Here is a 23962-nt window from a genome sequence, read left to right as displayed (position 1 = left end):
ACAATCCTACCAACACTTGTCAATTCCTATCTTACACTCTTAGAAATTGGTTTTTGTTACTCTCCCTTCTTCCCTTGGTGTCACATCTTCTTCTCATGGGTAACATTTATTCATTGTTACTTATCTAAAGGAACTATCTGTTTTTCATCGTCTCGTAACTATTCATTTTCTTCATTTTCTTTTTTTTTCTTTCAATTTAATAATTCTTAAATTCATAACCTTTATACTTCAAGCTGTTCCAGTCCATTCTTGAAAGCATCAACGCTCAAGAAATGCTTCTGTTTGATGCCGCTCGCGCCATCGTCCAGTAAGCCTATTTGGACGGCTCCCTCTGTCAAATGTCTCAATGCAAACAATGGGTGATATTCCTTCTCTTCTTCCAAGTCCTTGTCCACTTGCTGCAACCAAACAGACAATGGGACCTTTTGCAACTTGATTCCTCGTTTCTCTTCGCATGCTGCAATCATTACATTTCCGTCAATTCCATCATAGCTCATAACGCGTCCGTCCTTATCTTCAGGGAAGTATTGTTGATGCTCTATTCCTTCATGCATGCAACGAGCAATTTCTTCCGTCGACGAAATACGCAAGGGCAAAGAACCACCATCAGCCCGAGTAGGCCATTTCTTCATTCGTACACATGTTTGTACAAATCTCCAGAAAAAGTCACGTGCAAGGATTTCTCCATCGTTCGCCAAAATGAATCCTGGAAGAATTGTATAGATTTCAGGGTTTCCATTTTCTTTGGCTTTGTAACAAACCGTTTCAGCAGCAAATTTTGAAAGCGTGTAGCCCATAGACTGCCCTTTAGCTGCACGGTCTACCATACTCAACTCTTGTTGTGCACCTCCTGACACAAAGATGAGTTTCTTGGGGCCCACCATGCTCAAATCAAGCAACTTCTTTGTACTCAACACATTGGGTTTCCACAAGTCATAATAGGTCTTGGTCCAATGTACCATTGCTCCATTGTGGACGATCTTGGAAACATGCTTCTCCAAAAATTCCCATTTTTCAGACGACAAGGACAGGTTGTCATCGCTTAAATCGGAAGCCCATACAATCAAAGAAGAATTTGCATACTTTTGCAAATTTGGGCACATTCCATACATTCTCTTCTCGGCATCTGCGTCGTTCAATCCACGAATAAGGCAAATGACCTTTTCTCCTCCATTCAAAAAGTGCGTCAGCAATCTCTTTCCAAGGAATCCAGTAGCGCCGGTCAACAACACCCAAGAATCCTTTATAGGTGCCAATGGCTTGACGCCGCCTAGTTCGCCTGCTAATTTAATAGCATCGGCTTCTACTTCGTTGACAGAAACAGACAACTTATTGGTACCTCCCTCTTTCACAGCAGCAGCCAAACTGTTGGGGGAGCACTCAGGATGCAATAAAACGGTTACGGAGATTTCACAGTTCAGTTCTTTCTTCAGCAAGGATGAGAATTGCACTGCCTTGATGGAGTCTAATCCATGTGCTTGAAACAGAACTTCCTTTCCTTCCAATGATTTGTTACCCAAAACTCTGGCGGAGATTTTGCTGATTTCTATAGCAAAATGATCCGTAAGGCTGGGTAATTTGCTGTCCTCTTCAAACATACGATCTTGCACATAAGATTGTAATGCCTTCAAGTCAACTTTACCTGAAGCATTAAACAATAATGTCTTAATGGGGATACAATGAGAAAACCAAACACTCGACTTCAATGCTTTATTCAAGACGTTGAGTGCTTCGTCAGAAGTAAGAGTGGCTTCTTTGGGGATATAGCATAAAACAAATCGGTTATTGACAAGGAAAGAGAAGGCTTCCTTGAAAGCATCCAAGGAGTTGGCGATTTTATCCAGATGATTTAAATCGTAGAAGACACCATTCCGCTTTACAATACGGCCCAAACGTCCTTTCACTGAAATTCCCCAATTTCCATCCTTTTGTTCCCAAGTCGCGAGGTCTGCAAAACGAATGGCGGGCTGGTTGTTAATTGTAATGTATGTCTCTCGATTCGCACTTTGCGTTTCCTCGTCTTCTCCTACATAAGGTTCAGATTGTGCATCAGTGATGACGCAAACAAATCCTTTGTTTCCAACTTCGCGAGGAATGGGCTTCATGTCTTCGTTCAAAAGCATTAAATCTTTGATGGTTAAACCGGGAATGTATGTTAAATTGCTATCTTTAAGTTCGGCATAAAATCCACTAAATCCAGTTTCTGTAGAACCATACGCCGCACCGAATTTAGCATTTGGCAAAGCACGCTGACAGGATTCAGGCAAGTTTGGAGGGATCATTTCACCGGCAACCAAAACCTTCTTACAACTAGGGAATGATTCGTTTTCTTTTACAGTGGTTTGTAACATCAACAAGAGCAGCTTAGGCAAGATACAGAGACGTTCACATCCGTATTTTAAGGCATAGTGCAGGTTCCACGCTAGTTGCTCGGCTTTAGAGCTAACTGGAACGGGTGGACGTGTAAGCATAGAGGGACACATGATACTACCACCTGGATTTAATAAAGCAGTCATCCAAACCAATGTAGTAAGAGCAAAGTTAGGAGCCATAACTATTGCGGTTTTAAGATGATGGTCCAACGATGATATACCCCAGTCAGCTGCAGGTACGTACTTTTCCATGCGATAGGGAATTGATTTGGGGATACCGGTAGATCCACTGCTGTGGTTAATCAATGCGATTTCTGGCTCATATCCTGTCTGAATACAAGGTGCATTGGGGTCCGTTTGAAGAGTGGTTAAATGTAGTGATTTTACACCGCGAAGATGATACTTTTCGGTAAGATCGCTAAAAACCAAGAAAGATACCTGCAAGCGTTCGCTAATAATAGCTGCAATATCTGAGTCCCAGTCTTCATTGAATATGACACCTGTGTGTCCGGTTGCCCACAAGGCGAGAATGGAACACACAAGATCCATTTCCTGTCTCATAAAAACACCGACGGTAGCTCCCGAAGGCACGTTTTGCTGGTAGAATCTAGCAATCGTGTTGGTTCGCTGAAGGATTTCTAGATGGGAATAGGATTTCTGGATCCCATTTTCGTTATAGAAATCCAAGAAGGTTTCGTCAGGCTTGGAGTTTGCCTTTTCCAATAATACGGACACGGGGGTGGGTACAATGGTTTTAGTCATTTCAAAAAGGTATCGCAAGGTCAACGTAAAGTTACGGGTTCTTTAATGTTTACGAGATTTGCTTTCTAGTCAGAAGGGAGTAACCGTAAATCAATAACGTTTTAAAAGCTGTCTTGATTCAAAATTATGAAAGAAAGCACTACATATATATAATTATTCATATCAGTCCTCGTCCGTGCCATGCGTGTGTTTCCGCCTTCGTACGAAGAAAAATTTTCGATGAAGCAAACTGTTTGTTTACCCTCACAACGACAAAAAAAATACATACAAAGGATTGTTTTCTTCATTGGCAAATAAACCTCAATGATAAATTGATTTTCCCTCAAAACCCCTAATTCTTTATGTGGATTTCGACGACATGCACGAATGCGCATTGAAACCAAAGGATTTAAACTATAGCTATTTACGAAATGATTTGTTTGTTTGTTTTTTTCTCATTCTTTTTTCGTTTTTCTCCAGGTCCTTTTTTAAAGTCATTCTTTTGGCGAAGTTCCTCCCACTATGAATTAGTAGTATGTCTTCGGTTGACCATGACATTGGAAAGATGGAAATCAAGATAAAGGGAAACGAGGTAAAAATGTTTTCGTTTCTTGCCCTCGATGTATGTCTCTTATCTGAAATGAATTACCGAATCGTACGTCGGTTCTTATATAAAGCTGATGCCCGGCAGTTTTCCTAAGAAATTATTTTCCAGGTTTAGAGAGAATGCATGGGCATACAGGTTGACTTGGAATTTCGGCCGAACTGCCTCGGTGCTAAAGCGTTATTAGCGTTCGATGGCCTTAACTTGAGAACATCAATTTGCGAAAGCGAAGGAAAGAACAGGCCCAGATCGGATCAAGAAAAAAATAAATGGCAAGTTGTTCGTTGAAAGCAGCAAGTCATCCACATGTTTGTGAACTGCCGTAGAGGTTAAGTTTTCATGTTTGATCGGGAATCCGATTGGCTTGCTTCAGAGTATACAAAGCAAGCAAAGATGCACTCGACCGTTTTCTACCAATTCCCTAGTGAGGGGTGAACCACTGCTCAGTCTGAATAATGCTCAACCGGTTTGTGACTACTCAAGACCTTAAAAGTACGACTGATCCTAACTGAAGGGTTGATGATTACTTCTAGAGTGGAGAACCAATCCATAAAAATATAATTCCTTGGATGCCTGTAAACTAAGACTAACATTACTCCGCGAACATACTTCTCAACTGTAGGAATTTTTTTGTATGATATGTTTCTATTCCCTGATTTTCGAAAACCGCCACCCTACCTTGTAGAACGCCCGTGAAAAAAAAATGTGAGATTCAACAACTACATGTCCATTTTTTGACATTTCACTTTATTTACGCTTTTTTTTATTTGTTTACATTCGCTTTATTTACTATTCGTCGTAACAAATCGTTAAGATATAGCTTATTCCTCTCTTTGGGTTTAATTTAGCCACAATCTGATTTTGGTAACCTCCGAGGAGATTGGACTGGGAGTCTCAAAGTTTTAGCTCTACTAGTTATACTCTTGTACATACTTAACTCCATGGCGGTCGTGGATTCGGGATTTTGCATATAAATCTACGCGCCGATTGATTTCGCCTTTTACATACGTTTTTTTACCATTTCTTGGTTCTTTTTAAACACGTTCTTTTATAAAATATCTGGAAGCAATTCCAGCAATTGAAAGAATCGTTGGCCTTGTTTACGATTTTGTCATTGTTGCATCTTCTAAGTTCCATTGACACGCTTTTTTTAATCTCTCAACTGGTAATTTCTTTGGGTATTGGACCTTGATTCATTTATTTATTTTACCGATTTATTCCCTATATAGATTCGATTGGGTTCTTAGGTTTTCTCTTTCTTGGCTCTTCTCATCCTCCCTTCTTTTGTTTTTGGCGGATTTTCTTACTTAATTTCATAATTTTTCACGATGTCGTTTTCAAGAAATTCGGAGTCGAACAAATTTAATATTGAAAAAGATAATGAGAGCATACTTGTCGATAAGTTTTCCACGAGTAGCGTTGAGAATTCAGAAAAAATTGTCGATGTTGTAAAAGATCCTTTTCAACAGTATACTCCAAAAGAGCGCGAGATCTTGTATCGTCAGGTGAATGATACCAAGGCGAAAGTAGCAGGGTATATGCGAATTGTTACATGCGGTGATAAATGGGATTATTTGCTTCAGTTGGCTGGCTGTATCACCGCTATTGGTGCTGGACTTGGTATGCCCTTGATGTCCGTTGTCGCTGGTAAATTAGCCAAAGCTTTTACCGATCTTGCAAGCGGTCGTGGTGCTGAGACCTTCCAACACGACGTTAACCATTTTGTACTGTATTTTATTTATATTGCCATCGGTGTTTTTGGGTGTTCTTATACCTTTACAGTCACATTTATCATATCTGGTGAACGGATTTCTCGTCGCATTCGCCAACAATATCTGCATGCCGTCCTCAGTCAAAACATCGGTTACTTTGATCGTCTTGGTGCAGGCGAAATAACCACGCGTATTACTAGTGACACAGATTACATTCAAGATGGTTTGGGCGAAAAGGTTGGTTTGGTGCTTTTTGCTCTTGCTACGTTTCTGTCTGGATTCGTCATTGCTTTCATTCGGCATTGGAAGTTCACCCTTATTATCAGTTCCATGCTGTTGGCGATTCTTGGTGGCATTACTTGCGGTGTTAAATTTATAACACAGTTTACGAAAGCCCAGATTGCCCAGCTATCCAGTTCTAGTACTTTTGTTGAAGAGGTTTTATCCAATATACGTAATACATTTGCATTTGGTACCCAGAACTTACTATCCGACTCTTATACAAAGTTTTTGAACCCTGCCAAAGTCAATGGCGTCAAGAAATCCATGGTTAAGGGTATCATGATGGGATGGATGTTTTTTGTTGGTTATGGTGCTTATGGTCTTGCTTTCTGGGAAGGTGGCCGTCTTTTGCATTCTGGAGAAATAAATGTCGACAAAATGATTAATTGTTTCTTTGCTGTCCTAATTGCGTCTTATAGTTTGGCAAATATCGCTCCAAGAATGCAAGCGTTTGTAAATTGCTCGTCAGCTGCCAAAAAGATTTTTGACACGATCGACCGAGCGAGTCCAATTGACGCCTTCTCGCCCACTGGTAAAACCATTCAACATCTTAATGGAGAAATAGAATTGAAGAATATAAAGTTCGTATACCCTACCAGACCTGAAGTTGTGGTTTTAAACAACTTTTCTTTGCTGTGCCCAGCTGGTAGAATCACTGCACTTGTCGGTGCGAGTGGTAGTGGAAAGTCCACTATAGTAGGTCTTGTCGAGCGATTCTATGATCCTATTGCAGGACAGGTTATGGTGGATGGTGAAGATCTTCGTGATTTAAACGTTGCTTCTTTACGCGCTCATATCTCTCTAGTGCAGCAAGAGCCAGTTCTGTTTGGAGCTACCGTTTTTGATAACATTGCTTATGGATTGACTGACGATATGCAATCAACACTTACCGAGGATGAACTGCGAGAGCGCGTTTACGATGCTGCCAAGACCGCAAATGCTTATGATTTTATAATGACTTTGACCGAACAATTTGATACCAATGTAGGCCAGCGCGGCTTTTTAATGTCGGGTGGACAAAAGCAAAGAATTGCAATTGCCAGAGCTATTATTAGTGATCCTAAAATTTTACTTTTGGATGAAGCGACAAGTGCTTTAGATTCAAAAAGCGAAGTTATTGTTCAAAAGGCTCTAGACAATGCTTCTAGATCTCGCACAACAATTGTCATTGCTCATCGTTTATCAACAATCCGCAATGCCGATAACATCGTAGTAGTCAATAATGGAAAGATTGTTGAACAGGGAAAGCACTCTGATTTATTGGTTTTTAATGGAGCTTATGCCAAATTAGTTGAAGTGCAGCAACTCGCTGAAACGAATAACGATGATGCTGTCATTGAACCGGGAGAAGAGGAAGTTGACGAAATTGTTCATACGACTACACAAGGTGAAGATGATAGCTCTTCGACTCGCAATTCATTTTATGAAAAAGAAAAAGACGCAATCTCGCTTCGCGATACTCCACTTGGTCACTTGCCATTCGATCCCGTTCCGGATTTGCCAAATAAAACTATGGACGCCCTGGATGACGAAACTCCGAGTGTAGAACTTGACTCTTCTTCGCAGCTTGAGAGTAACGCAACTGACATCAGCTCCTGGAGAGCAATGGTTTTTATTCATTCTTTTGTTGAAGGTACTTTAGAATTTTTGTACCTTATGATCGGTATCTTAGCATCCATGGTTTGTGGTGCCGCGTACCCCGTACAAGCAGTGGTGTATGCCAGGTTTTTGAATATCTTTACAGATTTGAACTCGCCGAATTACTTTCATAAAATTAATGTATTTGGAGTTTACTGGTTGATTCTTGCTATTGCAGAATTATTCGGTTATTCTTTAAGTCAATATTCTTTGTCTTATGTGCTGGAGTGTCTTCAACAACGTATTCGCTGGCATCTCTTCCGTACCCTCCTTCGTCAGGATATCGAATTCTTTGACCGTGCTGAGAATACAGTAGGTGCTTTGACTACTTCACTTTCAACCTCCATTCAGAACCTAGAGGGCCTGTCAGGATTTTATCTTGGAACATTTGTGCAAATTTTTACAAATATAATTTCTGTTTCAATTCTTTCACTGGCCACTGGATGGAAGCTGGCTTTGGTTACATTAGCTACTTCCCCTGTCATGATTATGGCTGGTTATTATCGGGTTGCTGCATTGAATCGTATTCAGAGTAAGTTGTCAACTGCGTACAAATCGTCTGCTGCATATGCTTGCGAATCTACATCAGCCATTAGAACAGTTGCCAGTCTCACCAGAGAATCAAACGTATATGAAATTTACTGTACATCGTTGGTTCAACCTGGTAGAGAAACAGCTGTATCTTCCCTAATATCTGGTTTGTTCTTTTCTGCGTCGCAAGCAGTTACATTTTTGGTCAATGCGCTGGCATTTTGGTATGGTGCTACACTGATGAGAAGAGGTGAATATAATTTAGCCCAATTTTATACTTGCTTTATAGCTATTGTCTTCGGTATCCAGCAAGCTGGACAATTTTTGGGCTTTGCAGGTGACTTTACGAAAGCAAAATCGAGCGCTGGATCAATTAAACATTTGTGTGATAGTAGACCAAAAATTGATACCTGGTCTGAAGAAGGACGCAAAATTGAATCTTTGGAAGATTCCTCCATTGTATTTGAAGATGTAACATTCCGGTACCCTACGAGAAAGCACATCCAGGTACTTCGTGGTCTCAACTTGACGGTTAAACCTGGTCAATTTGTTGCTTTCGTGGGTGCTTCAGGATGCGGTAAGTCAACAACGATTGGCTTAATTGAACGCTTTTATGACTGCGAAAGTGGATCTGTAAAAGTTGGAGGTGTCGATATCCGTGACTACAACATTAATGACTACCGCAAGCAAATAGCTCTCGTGTCGCAAGAGCCAACCTTATACCAGGGAAGTATTCGAGAGAATATCCTTCTTGGTGCTTCAAGAAAAGTAAAGGAAGAAGAACTTATTGGATGCTGTAAGATGGCTAATATTCATGATTTTATCATGGGTTTGCCTAACGGTTATGAAACGCTTTCGGGACAGAAAGGGTCATCTCTGTCTGGTGGACAGAAACAGAGAATCGCTATTGCTCGTGCCTTGATTCGAAATCCTAAAATTTTACTGTTAGATGAGGCAACCAGTGCTTTGGACAGTCATAGTGAAAAGGTGGTACAAGAAGCTTTAAACAAAGCTTCAGAAGGACGTACCACTGTAGCAATTGCTCATCGCTTATCAACAATTCAGAATGCTGACTGTATCTTTGTATTTGATGGAGGCGTAATTGCTGAAGCTGGTACACACAATGAACTTGTGAACCAAGGCGGTCGTTATCATGAACTCGTGGTCGAACAAGGTCTTGGAGCAGATGAAACAAAGTAAAAAAGAGATAAAAGGAGTAAAATAAATATAAAAGAAGGCAACTCCCCTTACATGCTTTTTGGTGTTGTGGAATCCAAACTTTTCTACATTTCTGATACAAGTTATATAGAACTTAGATACGAATGAATTTTACTTAATATTGATTATTATTTTGTAGATTCCTTTTGCAAATGGGATATACGATATAAGGGTTTGGAAAAGACGATCCTTTAAGGTGTTGTTTTCTGTTTGTTTACCATTCCACCGTTTGCAAAACACGAAATAGGAATTTACATATTTCGTTTGTTTACATCTTTATGTTTACATGCTTTAACGTAACTTTTAGCGACGGCTAACTGTACGTTGTGGTCTACCCAAAAAACAGTCACATATTTTTTGGATAGTCACAAAAGGATTTGTAGCCAGAGTATGCAATCTACTCTTCACAAAATGCCTGCCAACAAGACTTTCCGTACCAAGCAAAAGCTTGCTAAGGCTCAGCGTCAAAACCGCCCCATCCCTCAGTGGATCCGCCTTCGTACTGGAAACACCATCCATTACAACATGAAGAGAAGACACTGGAGACGTACTAAGTTGAACCTTTAAAAATGGTAAGGAAAATTGAGTGTACATTGGTTTCGAACGTGGCAGCTAATCAAAGACTAGTTCGGTTGTACTTCTGTATTGGATTATGTGTTTTTCTTTCATATAGTGTTCCGTTTTTGTGCAAATTTTTGAATGGATCGCATTTTATTGAGTCAACCTCATATTCTTTTTTCTTCATATATTGGCGTAGGCTAATGGTTGTATATCTTTGTATTTGTGAGATTTGACCAAGCCGCTGTAGCTGTGTAGTCAGGAGTAGCAGAGTAAACCTTCGTAACATAAGCGTAAAGAATGGCTGGAGAGGGAAAAACGGGTTTTAGACAAAGGTGAGTTGAGATGCAGATTTGAGCGCAATTCATTAAACTTGCATAGTATTTATGAAAGGAAATGACAGAGAAACCGTTCTTGTTTGTAAATTCTTTGTTTTAAGGAACTGTCTATGCTGCCTTTTTGATGAATTGCCAAAATTTTGTGGCCGTTGTGAACTTGTGAGTTGCAGCGATATGCATTTGATTACAAGTCTCTACTTGTTGAAAAACATATGTGAAAAAGTAGCATTAAATTAAGTGCATTCTAAAATACGCAAAAGACTAGGAATGAAACCGCAACATAACACGCAAATGATGAATGAATCTTGTTCAATGGGGTCATGCTCTTTTTTTTAAGATTCAAATTCAGTTATAATAAACAAAAAAGAAAACAAGACTAAGGTTACAGAACAGAAGGGAAAAGAAAAGATGGGTGAGCCCAAACGAAACGGGAACAGGATAGAGAATAAGAATACGTGAAGAACTGACAAAGGGGAAAATAGAAAGGAAAAAGCGCAAGTATAGGATGCTCGATAACGGAAACGAACCCCTTACCTACGTCGACTGTAAGAACGTTGAAGAATTGATTCATTCGATCGGGACAAAACGCAAAGAAATAATCGTGGAAAAAGTTAACAATAACATTTTCATGAAAAATAATTGTAGACAAAGCGAACAACCTGATATGTGATTAAGGGGAAAAGAAAAAGGAATGCAAATTGGTACAGTCCGAAACCATCGTCCATGATTACCAGATGGGTAGTGAAAAAGAGTTTTTGCTTTCGTAAACTTCTTATGACTTCATCTGAAAATAGATCGGATGGACCGAAGCATGACTCCAAGGAAGGCCAGGATTGGTTTCTCGGTTGCAGGCGCGTCTTTCTTTGGTAAGAAGGTTCCACTTGAAACACGATTCATGATGAGATGCTCACTTTTTAAGGACGTTTTGCCGATTTTGGAAGGCCATCATGCTACCAATATATTGGCACAGATACTCACTCTCTCTGCTAATGTTTTCCGATTCCTGTTTATTTTGATCAATTTCGTCCAACAGTGCTGTTTAAATTAGCCATTGTTCACGAATTTGCCATTCATTTTAAGCATTCGTACCTTGCAATTGCTGCTGGAGCTCCATTGCTTTTCTGCTTTCTTAGCACAATTCTTGTCCATGCACTTACTGCTCCATTAAATTGCGTGGTAAGGAATCCGTACTCATCGAGGAATGCGCTTTTTCTGGTTTTTTTTTTCAAAGTATAGGTTGAGGCGTACTGTCAAATCATGGTCTGAGTGTTCGCATTCAGCCTACGTGGCTGTTACTCAATGGTTGTGACCTTGGGTTACGAAAGGTGATGCAGCGCGCTATCTCAGGAAAAGAAAAACAAAATGATTAAAGAGCAAAGGATGGTTTGTCCTTCATACACGGACTGAACCGTGTAAACAAAAACATAAATAAACAAATCTACTGAGGAAACCAGCCCTACAACCCTGTGCTGGTGCATTATATCGCTTCGTATTGGCAGAAAAGAAAGACAAAGAAGGGCAAGACTCTAGTGCTTAAAGAGCTCCAAGCTTGAGGAATAATTATCAACGGAGTTTTAGGACCAGTGAAAAGGACGACAAAGGGATTGGGAATGGATATTCATTCAACAAAAACAATTATTCGAATTTACTGTTTCTCGGTGGAATCGGGAGCTTTAGATTCTTTTTTGGGATTTTGAGGTTGGGAGGTGGAAGGTTCTTCTTCGTCTTCGATATCAATTTCTTCTTCTTCCTCCTCATCACCAGCATCTTCTTCCTCGTCTTCGTCTTCTTCCTCGGGTTCCCCGTCCTCTTCGAGTTCCTCGTCGGCCTCCTCTGGCTCTTCTTCTTCCTCCTCCTCCTCGGCTTCTGGATGAACAGGCGGTGCATCATCAAAGTCAGGATTATCCCACTGAATGTTGAACCTTGTCACCCTTGGTTTCTCGGCTAGGATGTTTCTCCATACTTTTGAAATGTCAACCTTGACTTTCTTGATTTCGGTATCTTCCATTTCTTGCAAGTTGATTCCCTCCATTTCGTTGTTTACATAATAACCAACGCGAACAAATTCGTTTTCCTCATAAGCACAAGACAGCAAAATCACTGTAACTCCTAATACATCGCTGAGTTCTGGAAGCAAGTCGATGTTGGGTGGATCTGCTTCAAAAACAAACTTGTTGATTCCAATAGGAATAGGTCCCACCAAAAGCGTGTCCAAAATTTGATCATAGCTTTGAGATGTAGCACTACCCACGTACGTTAATTTCCATTCCAGGTCGCTTTTCAACGGTTCTAAGCACTCAAAAGTGATTTCGAATTTGTACGAGTCTGAAAACTTGGCTGGATTGTTCAAGACATTCACGCTTAGGATATTGACGATCGACATCCTTGTTTTAACGCGTCTAGGATGGTGCAGAGTCAGAAAGCCTTCACTTCCAGTCTTTGTTGACGGTCCATATAGTGACTTGTAAAATCTTTCCCCAATCGTTCGATACCGTATATCCTGATCTACGCTCGAATATGTTATCTCGAAAATCCACCCGTTCAGAAGATCGAATTCATAGAACGATAAAAGAATCAAAAGTAGAAGCCTTTTACCTTTATAAGGGATCTATTATGCGTACAAAGCAGCTAAGTAAGAAACAATACAAATCTATAGGAGTTACTTAATTTATATTTTTACTATACAGTGTTTTCTAAACTGTAGTTATCAACAAGTCCCGTTTAGCTCAATCGGATTAGAGCGTCCGGCTTTTAACCGGAAGGTTGCGAGTTCGAGTCTCGCAGTGGGAGTTCTTTTTTTACAATTATTATTGTTTTGGATTCCTCTGTATTTTGTTTTTCATTTTTAAAAGAAAAAAGTGTTTTCTTACATATTACTGGGAAAATCTATTCATCCAACTCAAAGGTGGATTTGTTTTATTGAGGCTTTTGCAAATATGAGTAAAATGAAAAAGTCGATTCGCTTCGAAAAGAACCAAAATGAAATCAATTCCCTAATTAAAAACATACATTTGGATACGATTCCATGGAAATTGATTGATTTATCTTAGATTTGGCTTATTCTGATTTTATTTTTCTTTTGGAATGTTTATTTACTTTTTCCTGATAAAGAGCTACACCAACCATCGCAAATTATTATAAGACCGTGGTACATTTCGGTAGAAATTATTACGACATCGAAATTCTATGCAAACCTCCTTTCATGCAACACCATGCGAATCTACCTTCCATTAACAAAATCATAGATTTGGTTGTTCCAATTCGATTGCAATTTCTTTTTTAAAATGGTATGCTACAAGAAGTGAAATGATGTGCTAATTCCTGTTAGGTTGTGTTAGCAGCAAGTATTGTGAATCGAGGTGGTAAAGGTTCGTTGTAACAAGATATCTCGGCTGTTTGTTGAGGGTAGAAAGTGAATTAACATTTTGACTAGCCATTATTTCCCGTCAATTCCGTGAAATGTCTAGGGCTCGTGTCGAGAGTCTTTTGTCATCCTTTCCTGGATTGGTTTCTGGAAAATCACAAAATACGACTGTAGAGACAGAAAATGTTCGTTTCGTATACCAACCTTTTGATGAACTGTACATGGTATTGACGACGAATTTGCAATCAAATATTTTACAAGACATTGACACTCTTCATTTACTGTCCCAAGCATTAACTTCTATATGTGCGTCTTCAGATGAAAGAGAGATTTTGGAATATGCTTTTGAGATTTTCGTAGCATTTGACGAAGTTACGAGCCTGGGTTACCGGGATAATGTTACGCTCCCACAGGTCAAAATGTACTTGGAAATGGAAAGTCATGAAGAAAAGATTCAAGAAATTGTCTCAAGGGTAAGTACTGCAATAGACATGCTCTATCATGGGCAAATCCTTATGTAGTTGGAATATATGTTGAGAAATATTTTATTTGCAACAATATATCCATTTATGGATGACTGTCCTAATTTTTGTTCGAGTTCTTAAGACGGCTAACACTGATGTTTAGAATAAAGAACTGGAAGCAACCGAAGAAAGAAAACGTCGCATTAAACAATTAGAAATGCAAAAGAAAGATGCTAAACGTGGTGCTCTTCATGCTTCATCTGATATTTATGAGTCGGTTGGATACCAAACCGTCAATACTACCATGACCGCTAATGCAGAAGAAGAATCTGCTATGGAATCATATCGTTCTGCTGCAAATGCTGCATCTGCCCCTCGGGCGAAGGGTATGCAGTTAGGTAAGAAAAAAACAACTACTCCAATGTTTTAAAATATACAGCCAATGACCCCTTTGTTATAATTCCTCGGTTTCGCTTAACATTGTTTTTCTCTTCTAATGCTTGCCTATACTTGTAATATTCATTCTTTTTATTTTCACCCAGCTATTTGTAGATCAAGTGAAAACTGAATATTGTTGTCAATGAAATTTCCTAGATGGTATTGATCTTTGCTCATCTGCTCTAGTAAATTAGTCAACGACATATCCGCTATTTTGTATATACGTTTATTTGCTTTTTTATTGTGAACAATAAAAAAATTTACTGTTAAGCCAAAAAATCAAACACCATCAGGTCATGTTAAAATGCTATATTATGATTCATTCCATTGTACAACTAGTAGTTAATCATCCTTCTCGGATTAGTATGAAGCGTGCTGTTCTAATTGAACCCATAGAGTAACCGGTATAGTCAAAAACCAATTAATAAAACATCGAGCTTTAATTAACAATAATGTTCCCTTATGTCCAAAATCCCAATCGCATGTAATGTATAAAAATTCTAATGATGGAGGTAAGTAATGCAAAACTTCGTATAATAAGAAAAAGGAAAAGAAAAGAATAAACAAAGAAGATGTAAATTGAAAAGTAATTTCAAAAACAAATGAAAAGCGAGTGATTATGATCATACACATTGCATTACTGCAAACCGAATATAAAATCTGTGACCAAGACCGTAACACCCCTTTTCAGGAAAATCTATAAAACTGTCCTCGTTTGACTATTTTAAATTTAACGGGCAAGGAACATGCTTTACTCAAAGCTTCAAGCTGCTCCACGATGACGACTTCAGGATCGATTACCTCAAGAGGATGAGATTTCAAGTGAGTTATTAATACAGTGACATTATCCATACTTTCACCTAGCTCATTAACAAAAGACCGAAGCGAGCAAAGCTCATCCACTAGATGCCGAGGACAGAAATGGCCAAACAGTAAGGCATCAGATATATCGGGAGTAGAGCATTCAATTAATATATGGGATAGCTTCTTTTTAGCAATGAGTTCAGCACAGACTCTCCATATATAGATATTAAGCGAATCTGATGCTACTCTATCTGGCTCTACGTCCCCAAAGGCTACGAAATACCGGTCGGATAACATGTTGCGAATGAGAAATGCCGACGACTTCAATTCATGTCCAAACGATGAGCCATGGTTCACGGGAAAAGGTAATACAGACAAGGTAGAGGTTATGTTGGTATACGTGGCTTCATTGATTCTAAAAAGTGTTAGTAACCACACAAACAAAACAAAGCAAAACAACAACCGCTCTATCCGTTCCATTATGTTCTAAATATTCGTCTGCAATTGGTACGGTAGAAAAAGCGCCCTTTATCCTTACATCTTGAAATTTATAAAACCAGCTTTATCTAACGCAGGCCACACTTGGTTATTGAATATATGCTTTTTAAGGGTATCGATCACGTATTCCAAGCCCACGATTGTTCTCGGATTTTGTGGACCAAACATTGCACTGTTAATAACGCAAGCGTATATATGATCTAAATGGCAGTGTGAAATTAAGAAAGTTTTAATACGCTGCTCGGAAAACAACCACGCTTTTGCATATATACTGTTAAGAGGTGTTCCTTCTCCTGCAAACTGGAAGTTCTGCTCATCAATGTCGACTGTCAGTAGTTTTTTTTCTATCAACTCCGCCAATGCAGAAAGATGTCCTCCTCCGTCGATTGAGACGATCTCCTTAAATGTCCCATCCGACAAAAGATGAGCACTACAACCTGACTCTAATGGCCCCCCCTATGCTGTGTAAGCTCTTTACTCTTCTCCTATTTTTGCGTTCTTACATTTGTGCCCTAATGAACGTTAACATAACCTTTTCGACCCAAAAAAGTAGCATACCAATGAATATAATGTGAAAGATTCATGAGACGTCTCAGAATATCGTTTTCTCGATGGTTTTTCAGCTTTTCCTTCAACTGTAGGATGCATGGTTTTGGCTAAGGATGCACCTCTATAGGACCTAAAGCTTTCAGTCTTAATTCTCTTTTTTATGTCACGTTGACGTACTCGTGTGTTAAGCTCAAGATAAACCTAGCGAACTTAATGATGCTCCATTTAAATGGTATACTGCATTTCGATGCGTGCTGTTAATAAACAAACTCCATTTGGAAAGGAAATACGAAGTAAACGAGAATTTGTGGAATTCCAAGATGTATCTACTTGCAGAAAAAATTTTTTTTTAGTTATATAAGCGGACGGAAATCGCAGACCAAAAAAAGGTCGCATTCCGTCGTTCACTTCCTCTAGCAAGACCCTAGGGAAGCAAACGTGCGATTTAAAAACATTGTAGGTTCAACAAAAAACCTTTTAGCAATTCTTCCATCATATATTTATTTAGCGCAACAGTTTTATCTTTGAGACAGTTTGTGACAAGTCTTTTAATTTGCTGCTTACATTTGTTCCTACACTCACTCCAAGAATACCATTATTATCATTCTTTAGAATATACAGAGTTCTTTCATTTTTCATAAAAACCAAGTGCATGAATCCCTCAACTTTGCAACCTATACATCGTACAACAATGCAAAGAAAAAACCATGACAGTAACTTGAACGAGAAAAAAAAATCATAAATTATTCATTGTATCTTTTCAAAAAAAGAAAATCTTATAGGAGGCACACGATAAGTCATCATTTATTGCTGTTCATCTTCAGATTTGTCGCGTGCAGGCATCGAATGCATGGGATAAGATTGGGCATAAGAGGAAGAAGGAAACCCTTGTACAGCTGTATTATATGAAGAAAGTGACCCACTAATATTACCAGAAGAATTAAATTGCGGATTTTGCGGAGGATTTACATCTGTTTGTGTGACCGTTTGAGCAGATGATTCACTGATTGTGTCCCAATTTACGGTTGGTTGCGGTGTAGAGTACGAAGGAGGTGGTGCTAAACTTCCTACCGGAGGAGCCAATCTCCACTTTTTAATGTTTGCTTCGATAAAGACATATCCAGCCTGACCAAGATTGACATGCACAACACATGGACCTGTTGCACCCACTGTCGGATACACGTTTCGATATGTGCACGGCAATTCAGCACAGCGGCGGCCATTTCTTGTAAAAAACACTCTATTCGCCTTTGGTTTATAAGCCACTCCAATTACGTCTCCCTTTTGATAAAAAGATGCATACGACTTGCTCGTAAAAGCCGAATTGCATCTTCGTGTTCCGTCAGAGATATACGCCAGCGACCAGAAATTCCAACCTGGCATGCGAAAGGGCGGATACGGTTTCGTAGTCAATCCTATAGAGATTGTAGTATTTTCGTCGACTTCCAACAACTTAGCTTCCCAATAATATACTTCGTTGATTCGTTGCAATGGGAGATTTGTTTGAAGACAACATTCTTCGTTTTTAGTGAAAGAAAGTTCCGTCCGGTTGGTTGCATAAGCACCCAAGTCCAAATTGGGCATAAAGTGCCACGCAAACACCCCTTTTTCCTGAACTTGCAAAAAATCAATTAATTTCGCATCGGTATTGATGCGGGATTGAGCAGCACTCATCTCAAAATCGCGAGCCTGCAAAAATCGTTCTTTTGCGGGTTCACTTAGATGAGCAAATCCTTCTTCGTCGATGTTATTATTCTCAATTGCTTCATCATCCAATTCACCGGGAGTATTATTTCGTAACAAGATCCTTGCGTGGCCAGCATATCGAAACAGAACCAACACTAGTGTTACAAACATGAGTGCACCCAATGTTGAAAAGAAGCTTATAAACAGAAAAAGGACGAATTTCAGCAAGGCATCATCAGACTCATCATCTTGACTAATAAGCTCCTGCTTAATGGAGAAAGGCATACTCACAGAAATCCAACAAGAAAGTAGTAATGCGATCCTTTTTTGTAGTTTGATGCTTAACGTTTCGAAATCGTAGCCCTAGCAATCCATGCCCTTTTCAACAGGTTATTAAATTTTGAAACGATTTACAGGAAAGTAGAAAAAGTAGTGATTTTAAACTTGTTACGTTTCCTTAAAGAGTCCGAAACCAGTAACGCCTGACTATTTTTCAGTTCCACTCAAAAATTCTGTGAAAAAACAGTCTTTTCTTTCTTAATAATAGTTTATGAACAGAAACAAAAGTGTACCTGGTGATTACTCCACAGAGACAGATGAGTACAACCCAATTCTGCGATTACGACTAAGAAATGATATCTAAAAATAAAACAAGTTATAGTCTTTAATTCTAGAAATTAAAGAGAAAAATATTCTAATTTAGAAAGAATTGACGCTGCTGATTTGATTCAGCATTTAGTAACGTGTTGGTGAACGTATGCTTCCATGTATGATGTTGGACTCCCACTGAGGGCAAGGTATCCGTTTACCAATATCGACAATATGTCAAGATCTGGTGAACAGGAAGCAATTCAAGCTTTACAGAGCTCTTTAGATGTTCCTGTGGATACTGCCCATTCTGTTTTAGAGTCCTTTAATTGGAACGTTGAGGTATGTGAGTTAATGCTCATTAAAGGATGGATAGACAAACCATCAAGCCATTGCTTTGACAGGTGCATTTCATTTATAATAGAAATTTATTTTGTTTTCTATCAGCGATTTATGACATGCTTTGTTTCAGATGTCACTAACCGTGCACTTTAGGAGGCCGTAGAGTTTTTGACAGGTGAGTCTTCCCAGGAAAGCAGAAAAAAGGAGTCGGCTTCAGGAGTTGGATTCTTTCATTCCATGTTCTCTGTTATTTTCAGTGGCTTCTGCAAGTTTTGGATATTTTTATCACGAGTGCCATTACTACCGACATTCCTTCCTATTTTAGGCCCCAGGAAACGCTACTTATCGCCAGCCGATGCAGCAAACAAGCTGCTTCAAAATTTGGAAGAACAGTATGGTACAGATCATGTTGACTTCTTCACCGAAGGTGGGTATATGGAAGCATTGGCACGGACGAAGCGTAGTTGTGGGGTAGCTCTTTTGTTTTTCACTAGCACGAAGAGTGACGAAATGGAGGACTTTTCGAAGAAAGTTCTCATGGATGAAGAAGTTAAAGGATTCTTATCCCGCCGCAACATTCTTTGCTGGATAGGTGACGTTTGCGAAGACGAAGCTTTTCAGGGATCGAGAAAATTTAATTGTACAAAGTTTCCTTCTGCCGTATTAGTTATGTATTCTCCTCAACTCTCAGAGCTTGTGGTCGCAGCTCATTTGCATGGACCTACAGATTCAACTCTCCTTCAAAGTACATTGACAAATGCATTAGCACGCCACCTGCCTTCTCTGGAAAGGTTCCGTACGGAGATAGATGAAAGGGAATCTGCCAGAGAATTAAGACGCCAACAAGACGATGCTTATCAAGTATCGCTTGCTCGCGATCGCCAGAGACAACAGCAGGCCAAGAAAGAACGTGAGCTTAAACAAAAGGAACAAGAGGAAAAAGAGAAATTGAAAGAATTATCTCTTCAGTATCGCTCTTGGCTGGCTGTTAACATTCCCTCTGAACCACAACCCAACACGAAAGCAGCTCGTCTTTCTATTCGCTTGCCTGATGGGTCTCGTGTTATTCGGAGATTTGAGAATGATAGTCTTGTGAAAAGCGTTTACGAATTCGTGGACAGCTTGCTTTTCGCTAAAGAAAACCCCGAAGCTTATGAAGAAGCTATGTCTTCGTCCGCTAATCTTACGCCTCCTGAGGATTATGAATACAAATTTCAATTTAGTCTTTACTCCTCTCTTCCAAGGGAGATTTTGGTAGCGGATGCAACAATTAGCAATCTTCCTTCCGTGTTTCCTAGTGGCACCGTTGTTGTCGAACTAGAAGATTAAATGATAAGAATACACAGTCGTGTTCTATCGCCGGTTCTCCCCATTGTGGAATTTTCTATTCATTCTAATTCTTATATTCTTTTTTTGTTGCTAACGTCGCCCTGATTCTTGTTATATGAGCAGTATCCCATGAAATGCTTTCTCTAGTTTTGATTCTTCCTTTACTTTTTGCGTGTTTTCAAATGCCATATACGTTTTATCTCGAAAGCAAATTCTTGTCTTTACATTTCTTTTACCAAGGAAACCATCGTTAACATTCAATCCAAGAACGAACTTTTGTATTATAGGAAGTTGCATGCCTTTTACATTTCATTATTACATCTTATAAACTACATTATATTTATTTCGAGTCTTTTGTTTTTAGGACTATCGACTTGTCAATAGCTGAATTGATTATTGCTCACAAGTAACGACGATAGACATTCCTACGATGGCTTTCAAGCGAGACGCTTTGGTCGTTTTCTAATCAAATCTCTAATTTCTTCATGTATTCATATGAATTAACCCACCAAAAAGTATAACTTAATTCATACATTGCTCTACCATATATGTATAAAATCACATATGACTTTGTATATAGTGAGTGCGTCTTCGACTTCCCAATCCTCCATGGGTTCATGAAAGCTACCTATATGATATTCAGCATTTCCCAAAATTTACCATTTTGTTTAAAAGTTGGTTATAATTGAAACAAGAATTCAATCAATATGTCTTCCTTTCAAAAGCGCCCAGGACCTACTAATTCTAGTCAGCCCACGTAAGGAATCTCATCCATTGAGAACATCGTTACTAAACAGCTGTTGTATAGAGAAAAACCCAGGAAAGAATCCATCTTAGACTTGTCGAGATACCAAGATCAACGAATCCAAGCTACCTTTACAGGAGGACGTCAAATTAGCGGTGTGCTCAAAGGTTATGATCAGCTTATGAATCTTGTTTTAGACGACGTGGATGAACATTTAAAAAACCCCGAAGACGGTAAATTCTTAGACAAAACCAGGAAACTTGGTTTGATAGTTGTACGTGGTACTACTTTGGTTCTCCTTGCTCCAATGGATGGTTCTGAGGAAATCCCTAATCCATTTTTGCAACAAGAGTAATTGAATGAACAAAAGAAGAAAAAAGAAAAAGGAACAAGACAAAATTTTACTTTTATATGTATTATCCCTCATTTGTAATGGAAATGTCTTTCTATTTTACATGAATGAAATCAATTGTACAAATCAACTAAATTTATCATCACCCGTTACCCTTTTTCATCATATATTCCCAATTTTACTCGTAAAATCTATTCAAAAATTAAAACAATCTCAGTATATTTCAAAAAGTTTGCGAAACGAGTATCTCATCATCGTCCCAAATGAAAACTCGACAAGCTAAATCTTTTCGAGCCATTATCTCATTCGTCTTTCTTTTCTAAAGTTGAAAAAGAAAAGGACGGTACCTCGTCTGTAACAGACAGTGCCTTTTCGTCTGTAGTATCACCAGGAATGTCCTTCTTCGGCAAAACAGTGAATGAAAACTGAGGCAAGTTTGCTTCTTCAGAAACGCCTTCTTCCTTTGGCGCGAGAGTAGGAGCGGCGGAAGAAAAGGCGTTGCTTCCGGTACTACCAAAAGTAAAAACAGGAGTTTCTTTTGGGGTTTCCTCAACCTTTGGAGACGCAGTAGGAGTTGCAAAGGAAAATGGTTTAGGCTCTTTGGCAGCTTGAGTTTTACCAACATTTCCAAAGGTAAAAGCTGGTTTTTCTGTCGGCTTCTCATCCGCCTTTGGGGACGTGGTAAGAGCAGCAAAGGAAAACGGCTTAGGCTCTTTGATAGATCCAGAAGCCCCAGTATCTGCATCGGTAGCCGAAGCAGCAAAGCTCATGGATGGAATTGAGGGAATGCTCGATTTATCATCTTTCTTTTGCTCAACGGAAGAGCCACCAGTAAACGCTGATTTATTGGCAAGGGAACCAAAAGAAAAACCTTGAGATTCAGTAGCTTTAGGAGCTTCTACCGAAGTTGTAAGAGGCTTTGACTTTGAAAGGTTTGCAAAAGATTCCCCCAAAGCCGGTTGTTTTTCAGACGGCTTTTTAGGAGAAGAAATATTTATTTTCTCTTTCTTGGGTTCTTCCTTCAACTCCTCCATGTCAACATCAATTGCTTCCTCTTGCTCAGCTGCTACGGTAGGCTGTTCTTTTGTTACATTTTCAGTAGGCTTTGTTGACTTGGAGAAAATGCTATTTGAGGGACTACTAGATGCGGCAGTGAATTTAAATACCGGAGTTGTCTTTGAAGAATCAACGCCGGTTTCCTTCGAAGTGAACTCCGGTTCCTTTTTGGTTTCAGAAACGGCGGGTTCTTTTAGGAATTGAGGAGTAAAGTCAGGTTTAAATGTTTGTAAGTTTGATGACTTATCAAGAGCCTCAACAGCTGGTACTTCCTGTTTTTCCTCTATTGTCTTCAAGGGACGAGCTTCTTCCTTGGCAAGCGTATGACGGCGACGGGAAGTAGTAACGCCAGGTCTCGCATAGGGACTGATATAAGAAGCTTTCGTAGTTTTTGCAATGCTTTCTTTGGGAGAGCTAGTGGCTGGACTTTCTTTACTTTCTAAAATGCTCATTAGGTTTGCGGCCGTACGACTGGGTGTTTTCTGCTGAGGTGTGCTTTGCGAAGGAGGAAAAGGGGAAGAAGCGGGGACGGTGCTGAAAGAATCCTCATTTGCGGTAAAGCTTCCATTAAAAGACTCGTTCTTGCTACGCTTTGAAGCAAAGTCGGGAGTAGTAGACGAAATCAAAGAAGTTAACTTTGAAGCACCGACAGGAGTAGTGGAATGACGTTTCCGTTGTAAGTTTTTGCGAAAAGGGGTAGACATTGTAGGTCCATAGTAACTAGTTTTTTGAGCTGAAAGCGGCGAATTTCCTGATACATTAAGAGGTTTCGAATGCCCGAGAACCGGAGAGAAAGTAGAACGGAAAGCAGGCCATTGCCTAGAAGAATTAGGGCTAGGGTGAAAAGAGCTTGAGGTTTGAATGCGAGACTCACTTGAAACAGCACGATGAGGATCAGCGTATTTGGGAGTGCTAAATTGTTGGGAAGGGACGGAAGGAGAATGATGGGTTGTTGAAGTAGGAGAACCATTTCTAGACAAAAGGCTCATGACTCCTTCGCGTTCCACCTCATTTAGGGGCTGTTTTCCCTTGTTTGAAAAAAACATAGCTAAAAGCTGGTTTGGTGAATCTTGATTGGAAATTGGAGGTAATGAGCTACCACGGGGGACAGCAGGAGTCTTTGGAGATTCGAGTGTTCGAGGCTGCTTTTGAAAGGAACGATCTTCTGACTTAATTTCCTCGCTGCTATCGGTCATTAAGCCTCGCTCTTCGTCTTCCGATTCTTCAGACGGGATCTTACTTAAAAAGGCAATTGTCTTTTTCCAAGAAGAAGGTGTCAGCCATTCTTTTGCGCGTTGCACGATCGATTTCGAGGGTGTTTGTGGTGATTTCAATGGCGAAGACTCTGTAATTCTATCATATGGCTTGTTTTTGTGCACTGATTTATCCTTTCGATTCGTTCGAACAGGTCCTGAAGACATTTTCGCGTTCTTATTCAAACCAATAGGATTGAAATACCTTTATTACAGAACAACAACTGTTTTTTCTTCCCTTTGGATAACTATCCTGCTTGGTGGTAGAAGAAATAACAATAACCCAAAAAAGCGTAGGTGTAAATAGCGTACCACTCTGCAATGCGATAGAATACACAAAACAACAATTCTGAAAAGAGCTTCTTCCCTTTATGGAATTCAATAAATTCATAACTACTGTAAACTTTACTAGTTATAAAGATCGTTACCATGAATGCGTTTGCCCCATATATGGATTCTTTTTGCTTTTGTTTGCATGCCTAACTTACTACGAATGCTTC

The 23962-nt window shown here is 39.5% G+C and overlaps 12 protein-coding genes and 1 non-coding gene across 13 annotated transcripts; 7 read left to right on the top strand and 6 right to left on the bottom strand.

Moving 5' to 3' along the window:
- Nucleotides 1-221: 221 nt before the first annotated feature.
- On the bottom strand, nucleotides 222-3134 carry SOMG_04774 (phosphopantetheine binding; the record flags this gene model as incomplete). Its single annotated transcript, XM_056183552.1, has 1 exon — nucleotides 222-3134. One exon carries the CDS (start codon nucleotides 3132-3134, stop codon nucleotides 222-224), a length of 2913 nt encoding a protein of 970 aa, XP_056039012.1.
- A 514-nt stretch (nucleotides 3135-3648) lies between these two features.
- SOMG_04773 (uncharacterized protein) lies at nucleotides 3649-4005 on the top strand (the record flags this gene model as incomplete). The annotated part of the gene is made up of 2 exons (XM_056183551.1): nucleotides 3649-3735; nucleotides 3835-4005. 2 exons carry the CDS (start codon nucleotides 3649-3651, stop codon nucleotides 4003-4005), a joined length of 258 nt encoding a protein of 85 aa, XP_056039074.1.
- A 1040-nt stretch (nucleotides 4006-5045) lies between these two features.
- pmd1 (leptomycin transmembrane transporter Pmd1) lies at nucleotides 5046-9080 on the top strand (the record flags this gene model as incomplete). Its single annotated transcript, XM_056183550.1, has 1 exon — nucleotides 5046-9080. The coding sequence occupies one exon, from the start codon at nucleotides 5046-5048 to the stop codon at nucleotides 9078-9080; it is 4035 nt and encodes a 1344-aa protein (XP_056039385.1).
- A 429-nt stretch (nucleotides 9081-9509) lies between these two features.
- Nucleotides 9510-9665, top strand: rpl39 (60S ribosomal protein L39; the record flags this gene model as incomplete). Its single annotated transcript, XM_056183549.1, has 1 exon — nucleotides 9510-9665. One exon carries the CDS (start codon nucleotides 9510-9512, stop codon nucleotides 9663-9665), a length of 156 nt encoding a protein of 51 aa, XP_056039075.1.
- Nucleotides 9666-10901: 1236 nt separating this feature from the next.
- Nucleotides 10902-11189, bottom strand: SOMG_04770 (GTPase interacting protein involved in vesicle tethering at the Golgi; the record flags this gene model as incomplete). Its single annotated transcript, XM_056183548.1, has 3 exons — nucleotides 10902-11029; nucleotides 11084-11115; nucleotides 11152-11189. 3 exons carry the CDS (start codon nucleotides 11187-11189, stop codon nucleotides 10902-10904), a joined length of 198 nt encoding a protein of 65 aa, XP_056039076.1.
- A 450-nt stretch (nucleotides 11190-11639) lies between these two features.
- On the bottom strand, nucleotides 11640-12377 carry cia1 (histone H3-H4 chaperone Cia1; the record flags this gene model as incomplete). Its single annotated transcript, XM_056183547.1, has 1 exon — nucleotides 11640-12377. The coding sequence occupies one exon, from the start codon at nucleotides 12375-12377 to the stop codon at nucleotides 11640-11642; it is 738 nt and encodes a 245-aa protein (XP_056039558.1).
- Nucleotides 12378-12709: 332 nt separating this feature from the next.
- SOMG_20274 lies at nucleotides 12710-12784 on the top strand. The gene has a single exon. It is a non-coding gene; the product is annotated as a tRNA-Lys (tRNA).
- A 494-nt stretch (nucleotides 12785-13278) lies between these two features.
- Nucleotides 13279-14252, top strand: ret2 (coatomer delta subunit Ret2; the record flags this gene model as incomplete). The annotated part of the gene is made up of 4 exons (XM_056183546.1): nucleotides 13279-13281; nucleotides 13323-13362; nucleotides 13428-13831; nucleotides 13986-14252. 4 exons carry the CDS (start codon nucleotides 13279-13281, stop codon nucleotides 14250-14252), a joined length of 714 nt encoding a protein of 237 aa, XP_056038992.1.
- A 695-nt stretch (nucleotides 14253-14947) lies between these two features.
- Nucleotides 14948-16210, bottom strand: cgs2 (dual-specifity cAMP/cGMP phosphodiesterase Cgs2; the record flags this gene model as incomplete). Its single annotated transcript, XM_056183545.1, has 4 exons — nucleotides 14948-15479; nucleotides 15603-16018; nucleotides 16066-16074; nucleotides 16121-16210. The coding sequence occupies 4 exons, from the start codon at nucleotides 16208-16210 to the stop codon at nucleotides 14948-14950; spliced, it is 1047 nt and encodes a 348-aa protein (XP_056039567.1).
- Nucleotides 16211-16915: 705 nt separating this feature from the next.
- On the bottom strand, nucleotides 16916-18082 carry ear1 (SPRY domain membrane protein, specificity factor required for ubiquitination Ear1; the record flags this gene model as incomplete). Its single annotated transcript, XM_056183544.1, has 1 exon — nucleotides 16916-18082. The coding sequence occupies one exon, from the start codon at nucleotides 18080-18082 to the stop codon at nucleotides 16916-16918; it is 1167 nt and encodes a 388-aa protein (XP_056039414.1).
- A 537-nt stretch (nucleotides 18083-18619) lies between these two features.
- Nucleotides 18620-20056, top strand: dsc5 (UBX domain Sre1 cleavage protein; the record flags this gene model as incomplete). The annotated part of the gene is made up of 2 exons (XM_056183543.1): nucleotides 18620-18727; nucleotides 18881-20056. 2 exons carry the CDS (start codon nucleotides 18620-18622, stop codon nucleotides 20054-20056), a joined length of 1284 nt encoding a protein of 427 aa, XP_056039565.1.
- A 707-nt stretch (nucleotides 20057-20763) lies between these two features.
- lsm7 (Lsm2-8 complex Lsm7) lies at nucleotides 20764-21156 on the top strand (the record flags this gene model as incomplete). Its single annotated transcript, XM_056183542.1, has 2 exons — nucleotides 20764-20813; nucleotides 20865-21156. The coding sequence occupies 2 exons, from the start codon at nucleotides 20764-20766 to the stop codon at nucleotides 21154-21156; spliced, it is 342 nt and encodes a 113-aa protein (XP_056039734.1).
- A 299-nt stretch (nucleotides 21157-21455) lies between these two features.
- On the bottom strand, nucleotides 21456-23630 carry nup60 (nucleoporin Nup60; the record flags this gene model as incomplete). The annotated part of the gene is made up of 1 exon (XM_056183541.1): nucleotides 21456-23630. One exon carries the CDS (start codon nucleotides 23628-23630, stop codon nucleotides 21456-21458), a length of 2175 nt encoding a protein of 724 aa, XP_056039564.1.
- Nucleotides 23631-23962: the final 332 nt, after the last annotated feature.

Source organism: Schizosaccharomyces osmophilus, chromosome 3 (genome assembly GCF_027921745.1).
Source record: "Schizosaccharomyces osmophilus chromosome 3, complete sequence".
Classification (NCBI taxonomy): domain Eukaryota; kingdom Fungi; phylum Ascomycota; class Schizosaccharomycetes; order Schizosaccharomycetales; family Schizosaccharomycetaceae; genus Schizosaccharomyces; species Schizosaccharomyces osmophilus.
Note: the sequence above shows the minus strand (reverse complement) of the source record. Positions and strands in the feature narration are given on the sequence as shown.